Here is an 8790-nt window from a genome sequence, read left to right on the forward strand (position 1 = left end):
TCTTTTTCTTTATCTTGTTTTTTATACAAACCACTGCGCATGTAGCTGCAGCTGCCTCTTTGAATAGAGAAGGCGCATTAAGAAACGCCGTGGCGCACTGCCGCTTCCTGCCGAATCTATAGCCATGGCCACTCGCCCCTTTTTTATACGCCACTGACTACCAAAATGTCGTCGGACGAATCCACCAGAAGCTGATAAATATCGAAATACGTATCGTTATGTTGTACAAGAAGACTTTATTGAATATGCTCTAAATTTTATCATGCACAAGAAGGGAATCATGCGCTGCTATAGCCTAAACGGCAGCTTGCTATGTACCCTGATGTCACTCATTAGTGCTGCATAACTTCTGTAAGATAAAAGTTTCCGTGGGATCCTTCGTGCCGAATGATGTTGGTTGAGCACCGTCGCTTTCTAAAATGCAACAACGCGACCGTCGGCTCGAACGTGGTCAGTATATCCGAGAAAATGCGGCAGTAGCGGCGTCCTTGACTCCGAACGTGGAGGAAGTTACTTTTCCTTCCCCCGCAACGCAGAATCACACGAGAGCCGTTTTCGCTCATCGCCAAGGCCGCGAGCACGCCGGAAGTGACGATATTGTGACGCCACTGTGGTGACGCAACTAACGGTTGCGAAGGGAAAGAGAATGCAATGAACGTGGCTTCTGAGATTGCCCAACGAGCCGGTGATCCCGAAGGCCTCAAGCATAGAGACTGCACTTTTTCCGTTGAGTGCTGCTTTCTTTCGTGCGCTTTCATCTCGCGGAGCGCTTGGTGGCGGGTGGGCGTGACGTTCACTCGGTCGCTCCCGCCGTTTGCCGGCCAACAGAACCCGGACGTGCGCTGACGCGGCAGCTCTGCTGATCTACCCACAAGGTTGGTTTTGTCTCATTGTCTGGTTTCCGACATCGGCAGCTTTTTTTTTTTTTTTTTTTTTTCGCTCAGTGCAAAAGTATGTGTTCCTTCCCGCATCCGCATTTATAGTCTGTTCCAAGAGACATATGTACCAATTAGTTCTTTAAAAGTGTCCTACTAAATATATTTTCCACGTGCACCGTCCCTTGAGGTATCAATGTGAAATATTATACAATAAAACACCTAACGGAGAAAAAAAATCAGCGGCGATTTAGCGGTAAATGGGTAGAGAAAAAAGTGGAATAACCGGTGGACCATTAGAGTTACAGAATGGATACCAAGAGAAGATAAGCGCAGTCGAGGACGGCAGGAAACTAGGTGGGGGGATGAAGTTAGGAAATTTGTAGGCGCAAGGTGAAATCAGCTAGCGCAAAACAGGGGTAATTGAGATCGCTAAGAGGCGCCATCGTCTTATTGCAGTGGACACAAATATAGGCTGATGATGATGATGATGATGATGATGATGATGATGATGATGATGATGATGATGATGATGATGATGATGATGATGGGAGAGAAATACGTCAGCATTTAATTGCGTCGCACGTCTTTGAGGTCTCGGATCCATGATTTAAACCGCGTTGACTACAATGCAAAGTGTTGTTCAGGGGCTACCGGCTTCCCACACTTCAAAGACACGCAGTCTTTTTCCACTTTGATGCTTCTAATGCCAACGTATTAAAAATATTACGGCCAAGTACTTCATAGCGCTAACTGCAATCGCGTTGTAGGCGATTGTCAATCTTATGCTCTAGGTCCTAGAAGTACGTGTTCGAACCTGAAAAGGAGCTATTGAAAATAAGTTTTGAGTCTAGAAAGTGTGAGGTTTTTGTACTACTTTGGTTTGACTTGAATTAATTAATTAATTAATTAATTAATGACCAATAATATAGAATGACCCGTAACGCTGCAGAACTGCTTCCAAGCCTAATTTCAGCAGCGCGATTAGAGCACTGTGTGCATCGTCGCCAGGGTGCAGTCAGTCATTAAATGGGCACTAAGGGAAAAAAAATTAATACAGTGTTAAATAGTAAATTAAGCTTCCACAATGCCTAAAAAACACCACCCTCACAATGAGAAGAGCCTTGATAAGTAAGAAAAGAGCCAAAACCAAAAAGAGGGTCGCAACGCGGCCTTGAAGTGCCCGCGCGTCGTTTCGCCTTGAGGTCATGAATTTTGACGGCGTCTGCCGTGACGTCATGAATTTTGACGCCGTCTGCTCGGGCCTAATTAATTGTTTTATAGGTAAGGATAGACTACGTTTTAATATTTCCTACGACTGAACACGGCAAGTTTCGAGAAATTTTACTGCGCCATAAAGGCCCAAATTATCATCGTCAGCAGCAGCAACAGCCTATTTTAATGTCTACTGCAGTACGATGGCCCCTCCCAGCGATCTCCAATTAATTACCCCTGTCTTGCGCTAGCTGATTCCAACTCGCGCCTGCATTTTCCTAATTTCATCACCCCACCTGGTTTTCTGCCGTCCTCGACTGCTCTTCCCTTCCCTTGACACCCATTCTGTAACTCTATAATGATCCACCGGCTATCCATCCGACGCATTACATTGCCTGCCCAGCTCCATTTTTTTTTTCTCTTACTGTGAATAAGAATATCAGATGTCTCCGTAATTGCTTTCTGATCCACACCGCTATCTTCCTTTCTCTTAATTTACGCCTATTTTTTGTTCCATCGCTCTTTGCTTGTATACTTAGCTATTGTTCTCGAGCTTCTTTGTCAACCTCTAAGTTTCTGCCCCATATGTTAGCACCGGTAGAATGCAATGATTGTGTACTTTTCTTTTCAACGACAGTGGTAAGCTCCCAGTGGTAAGGCCCAAATACAACTTAATTCGTTGAAATCCACGACGTCAGTTTATATATTTTATTTTTTTAGTAATCAGCCTCGTACCGCCAATTAGCGAACATAGAGTTCTGAAACAGTGCTTTAGCAGTCTAAACTGCACATGGGGTCTATACCGTGAAAACCTACTAAAGGCGCTCCCTTTTTTCATAAAAAGTCTCAAGTACATGAACATGTCTGTAGTATCTTTGCGTGGCAGAAAAAGTAAAGAAGAGAGAAAATCTTCGATTCAAAAGCTTTCTCGTTTTACCAATGGTATCCGCTTTCTGAAAGCGCATTGTTCGCACGGTGTTGTGGTCTACCGGCTGTGGACTGGTACCGCTCGATGACCATGCCCTGCTAAACAGAGCTTGCCTTGCACACTCAACGTTCCCTTAGCGTCTACAATCGGTCGTACATCGCTGCCGAACCAAAAGACAGGCGGCATGATTTCCGGTTGTTTGTATCACTTCGTTGCTTATGCTCTCGTATACAGCATTCTCGCTCACAGTAGGTAAGCGTTCACTCAAACCGACGTTCCGTGAGCCCTAGTTGGATATGTCTGCGAGAAACGATCGCATTATATATGGTGTAATGATGTTTATGTTATGGTGTAATAGCGTATATACTGTATGCCGTAAGCCTGTGCAATCTCATTCAAATGTTTGTTCTCTTGTACGCTTATCATCTGTCACAGGCAGAAGGAGCAGCTCTTGACATCGGTTTGCCATGGCATCTGCACCAAACCCACATGAGGAGAAAAGCGGCAAGGAAATGGCCACTGCACAGGTTCAAAGGCGTCCTTGTACTTTTGTTGCAAATTATTATTTCTTATGCGCAATTAGCGGTGTAAGGTGAAACGATATTCGTAACATGACGATATGCCGGATGTCTCACGTAACTTGAATCAAGCTAAAAACAAAGTGGTAGACCGTAATCGATTAAGGCCAACGGCATATAATTCGCAGTCCTCCTCGGAGTTACTGATATATTTTTTGAAAGGTCCGTAGGTAACCAATTAGTTAAGTTTCATTATGTAAGTATTTTATTATAAGTACATTTGCGTAGAAGAATTATAGAGCGTGCTCACTATGAAGCTGGTTTCATGATGTCACATTTTAGTGTTTTATAAAGCCCTCGAGGTTCGAAAAAAAAAAAGAAAGGAAAGACTTCACTGCGCTAATGGTTTGCCGCGCTCTGAACAGTGTTTCCGAAAAACAAAGCCCGCATGCCCATGTAATGGAAGCCGACGGGTGCGTTTCGATCCACTTCGAGCCCCGGCACATCGCTTGTCATTTCGGAGCCTGGCGGATTTCGACACAACGCCGGTGCTGACATGCTGCCTAGCCAGTCGTGTCTGGTCGATCGATCGCTTCTTTCTTGCCATATAGAGTTTCACACAATTACTAGATAGAACTGTGACGCTAGGGGGAGCTGCGAGCAGGGCAGTTCAGCCATCATGGTACTGATTTGTATATATATATATATATATATATATATATAGTATACATGAATTTGCCTAGACTTCGTCCTTCTGGCTTTAAACGGCTTCGTGGCTTTGCAAAGTGACCATTTTTAAGAAATTACTGCGGCGTTATAAATAATTAAATGAACACTATTAAAATTGTCCGGACGGCAGGATTTGAACACCAGACCTCTAAGCACAGAAGCCCGATATTGAGACCATCACGCCACGGACGTGCAGACAAGTGGAACCACTGCAATAAGCAGCGATTATGCGTGTTTGCAAGGTCTTACTACCCTCTGCATATAAAAAGTGTGAATTGCTTTGAAATTTAAGCCAATTTAGGCACAGATAAAGCGTAATGAACGAAGCCACAAGTACGTCTGAAGCCCCAAGCACGAAGATCAGACAAATCCATGTACTACCCATCATTCCCATGGTGGTTGAACGATTGCGGCACTACAGAGCTCCCTCTATAGTAATAGCAGGAATCTCTTTGTTTCTTACAGCGGACATGCGGCTTAGTGTTCATTTGTATGAAGGCCCACTATACCGGATGTTCAAAATTAAGCTTTACGGAATTTTTAGAAATTGCCTGTGGCAGGTAGCATAATTCTTATCATTGAGCTGGGTTAATCGACGAGGCGGACATTAGTAGCGCGAGAAATCGAAGCCCATATTCAACTAATTAACAAAAATTCACTTATTAACTGCTTATTTAATTACTTTACGACGCATATTGCAATTTACGAATTGTAGCCGGTGAGTTTGTCAGGCGTATCCACTTGGTCGTAGCAGCTCGGCGCGGCGGTGCGGAACGGCGGCGAACCGAGACGCAGCTGTGCCAAGTGGTTGCTAGGCAACGCGCGGTGACGTCATCGCCAGGCGCAGTTCCTGGTCTACGCTATACGGGCTAGCCTCCGGCTTAAACAGCTCCGCTGTTAAAAATAACGTCATGTAAACAACTTCACTGGGTGTTTCTGAGCACGCTCTATACACTCAATGCGCCCTGGTTGGTATCGCTTAAGGTGTACTACTCTCTTTTTTTCAAAGTTTGCTTGAAGCTAGATACACCCGGTTTAACGACCGTAGTACGAATTCTAGCAAAAACGGAGTATATGAATATGATATGCTATAGTAGATATCACGCTGAAAAAGTAGTTCTCGGTAGATCATATATGATGATACAAACAGATAACCAGTGGCCTCTAAGTAAACAAAAATATTTGAAAAAATCATCCGCCATCGAGGACAGCAGATTATTCGATTCTCCTCCGCCCCTCTACACACACCCCTCTTTTCTTCTGGTCTAAGTAAATAGTATAATATCAGCAGCCTTCTTTTTAATAGAACTTTATTTAATTTTCGACACCATGCTGTCATTCCTTGCAGCCAAAGGCGGCCGTTGGAACCTCTGCAGTGACTTAAAGGGATACAAAGAGGAATAGAGTCGACTCCCGTTAATTCGATCTTAGTTAATTCGACTTTTCGCTTAATTAAAACGCACTGATACGTCCTGGCGAAATGTCATACATTGCTACGGAAAGAAAACTCGTTTAGTCTGAGCGCGAAAACATGCCGCTTCGGTCAATTCGACCCCTACCTGCCAGTGCGGACGCCCCCTCATACGTATAGCGGTTACTAAAAGCTTCAAAACACAATAAATTACGCAGACTGTAGTGACCAGACCGACGCTGATGACGTTGCCGACAACGCTCAATGTGGCAGAAGTTGAGGCTGGGCTCAGCGCTGCGTACCTTTTCTTTTGAGTTTAACGCTGACGCAACTTTTAAACGTGTCGGCGCTCTTCGCCACATGCTGCTTAAATCTCGCTTTAAGAGCAAGAAGAAAAATACATTACAAGCTAGTCCAAACAATAAAAAAATTGAATTCGTTCATTTTGCCTCCGATTGTCAATTCTCAATCTCGGAGTCTCAAACTGGTACAGCGCAACAAGGAAAGAAACAGCCGAGCTGGTCAAAAGAAGGATCAGTTGGCCGGCTCGTCTGTTTCTTCCTTTCCTGGTTGCGCTGTGCCAGTTTGAGAATACAATTTAGCAACTCGCCCAATCCTCAACAGTAGCCCATCTTGAAGGCCATGCTGAAAGCAGACAGCTCGGCTATTGCGCGACGAAACAGACATCAACATTCGTCTTTTCTTCGGAGACTTGAGCGAGCCCACTTCTGCTTGGCGTCGTCGACCTGACAAAATTGGTCTCTGAAGTCGGTTAATTTTATTTTATTGTTTCAGGCATGCAAGCCCGGCTCTCAGAACTTTTACCGAGATGTGGATGGAGTGTACCTCAACATCGGGTATCCAGAGCAGAATGTGCGCTCCGCGTTATCCTACAAACCGCTAGACGGTGACCTCTTCGTGGCGAGTTACCCGAAATGCGGCACTACTTGGATGCAGCACATTGTGTACAGCATACTCCGCGACGGCGCGGCTCCGGCGAACATCATGGAATTCATGAGCAGCAGTCCATTCTTGGAATTTATGGGAGCTGATGGAGCGCGCGCTATGCCTCGGCCCGGGGCCATCAAGACCCACTTGCCGTTCAACAAGGTCCCTTACTCGACTCAGGCCAAGTACATCTACGTAACCCGTAACCCTTACGACTGCTGCGTGTCGGCCTATTACCACGTGAAGAACTTCCATTCGATGATTTTCGACGGCACATTCGACGAGTACTTTGACATGTTCGTCCAAGGAAAAGTAGACTACGGCAGCTACTTCGCCCACCTTTTGTCCTGGTATGAGCACCGCGGCGACGGCAACGTGCTCTTCCTGACGTACGAAGACCTCAAGAAGGACACTCGTGGCTGCGTGCTGAAGATCGCCGACTTCGTCGACAAGCAACAGTACGGCGACAGGTTGAGGCAGCACCCGGAAGTTTTGGACAAGGTTCTCGACACGATTAGCATCGAGTCCATGAGAAAACTCTACTCCCAGTTGGGAGAATGGGCCAAACAAATGGCCAGCATGCCCTTGGAAGCACTACCCGAAGCGATGAGGTCGGCAATCGAAACTGTGAAACAAATGCTCTCAACGCCTATCAAAGGAGATTTCGTGAGGAAAGGCATTGTGGGAGACTGGAAAAACCACTTTTCGTCGGAGCAGGTCGCGAGAATGAAAGAGCTGATTGCTGCAAGGACCGCCGGTAGTGACGTCATGGATATCTGGAAGGACACGGACCTACCCCGATGAAGAAAGAACAATGACAATTTCCTTATTATTTTATTATTTTTTTATTTCCTGGGCAGCTATTCACAAAATGACAGGTACTGGTTTTTGGTCTTTGTCGTACGGTGATCGAATAAAGTGCATTAATTTATTTAAGTTCTTTCCTAAACAATATCGCCGAATAGCTTGCACCATGTGCTTTCTTTTCTCCACAAACGAGCACTTCTTTCACAAAGATGTCGTGCTTGTAATGTGTATGTGCCGCTCTTAGTGCAAAAAAAATGTGGTTGATCCCTCTTATATAGGAATCGGTATAGAACACGAAAGTGAAACGTGTCTTCACAGAAGTAGTGTAATGTTTATTGCACATTGATATATAATGTCTATTGGTGTTTTGTGGCTAAAGCGCCCTTAGGCGTTGATGCACCCACGCTGACGCCTGGTGGCACGTCTCCTCCATCACGACTACCAACGTCGATGACCATGAGCAACCGTCGTGCATATGGAAGCTGCACTACGCTGCACACGCTAGCACAACGCGAAAGACGAAGCACGTAACTGACACACTAATACAACGCGCAAGACAAAGCACGTAACTGAATCGTCACCGAGTCAAATCAGCGCGTACAGCGCGTCGTAATTGCAGCCTCCGCGATCAACTTCAGAAACATTTTCAGAGCTAATTGCGGAGGCCACGCTCCGCTGTGCTGAGTACGGTGAACGCCACCTAAGTGGCGTTGGTAGTGCTTCTTGATGCCAGCGTCCCTTCGAATGCTGGCATCGAGGCGTCGTAGTGCTGAGACCACCGAAGCGTTCACTGTCGGTGCGCGTTAGTGTCATAATGCAGTACTTCTCTTTTCTGCTCGTAGGCGGCGGCACCGCCCCGAGCAAGAGCGCGGGTACACGGAGGAGTGTTAGATATATAAGGCGCGTCTGTGTAGCTCTCTGCAAATGCGTTTGTGGCGCAATGGGTTAAACGCTCGGCGATCTATCGTCGCGGACCGAGAGGTCGTGGGTTCGATTTCCAAATTTTGCATGTTTGTGGAACTTTTTCTTCTGGTTTCTTTCTTTGTATTATGTTCTATGACGTATTTCCGTGACGGAAATACGTCAGTGAAGTCTTGGTGGACCCCGGCATAAAACACTTTCGTGTTAAAATACTGTGGCAATAAATTGTCAAACGGCGGGCCTGCGCTGGTTTACCTTTTCATCGCCAATCTGCTTTTACTTCAAGTGCGACGTTCGTGCATTAATTTTCTTGTAACCTAAAAGAAATCGTTATTCTCTACATGCTTTCTTACGCTGTTACCAATAAGAATTGTGTTGGCGCTCAAGCTTTCTGGCGATTTCAACAATCCGTTGTTTCAGAACACTCGTATGTATAGA

General features: G+C 45.6%; 1 protein-coding gene and 2 long non-coding RNA genes across 4 annotated transcripts in view; 1 reads left to right on the forward strand and 2 right to left on the reverse strand.

The window, feature by feature from the left end:
* LOC125943161 (uncharacterized) overlaps positions 1-7075 on the reverse strand; it is a 57439-nt gene extending 50364 nt beyond the window's left edge. The window contains exon 1 of the long non-coding RNA XR_007465605.1: positions 7024-7075. This is a non-coding gene — a long non-coding RNA (uncharacterized LOC125943161). The remainder of the gene's footprint in view (positions 1-7023) is intronic.
* Positions 713-7555, forward strand: LOC119441800 (sulfotransferase 1C2). 2 transcript variants are annotated; one of them, XM_037706418.2, is made up of 3 exons: positions 713-875; positions 3458-3545; positions 6472-7555. In XM_037706418.2, exons 2-3 carry the CDS (start codon positions 3486-3488, stop codon positions 7426-7428), a joined length of 1017 nt encoding a protein of 338 aa, XP_037562346.1. In that variant the 5' UTR covers positions 713-875; positions 3458-3485; the 3' UTR covers positions 7429-7555. The 2 variants fall into 2 exon arrangements, with proteins under 2 accessions (XP_037562346.1, XP_037562344.1); XM_037706416.2 differs by having other exon boundaries at positions 714-875; positions 3454-3545.
* A 23-nt stretch (positions 7556-7578) lies between these two features.
* LOC125943162 (uncharacterized) lies at positions 7579-8747 on the reverse strand. Its single transcript, XR_007465606.1, has 2 exons — positions 8550-8747; positions 7579-7670 (listed from the first exon to the last, which is right to left on the reverse strand). It is a non-coding gene; the product is annotated as an uncharacterized LOC125943162 (long non-coding RNA).
* Positions 8748-8790: the final 43 nt, after the last annotated feature.

The sequence above is a fragment of the Dermacentor silvarum genome, chromosome 2 (genome assembly GCF_013339745.2).
Source record: "Dermacentor silvarum isolate Dsil-2018 chromosome 2, BIME_Dsil_1.4, whole genome shotgun sequence".
Classification (NCBI taxonomy): Eukaryota; Metazoa; Arthropoda; class Arachnida; order Ixodida; family Ixodidae; genus Dermacentor; species Dermacentor silvarum.

Coding starts and splice junctions, on each gene's coding strand:
- LOC119441800 (XM_037706418.2), top strand. CDS start 3,486: ATGGCATCTGCACCAAACCCACATGAGGAGAAAAGCGGCAAGGAAATG. Junction 3,546..6,471: donor AGGAAATGGCCACTGCACAG/GTTCAAAGGCGT, acceptor TTATTGTTTCAG/GCATGCAAGCCCGGCTCTCA.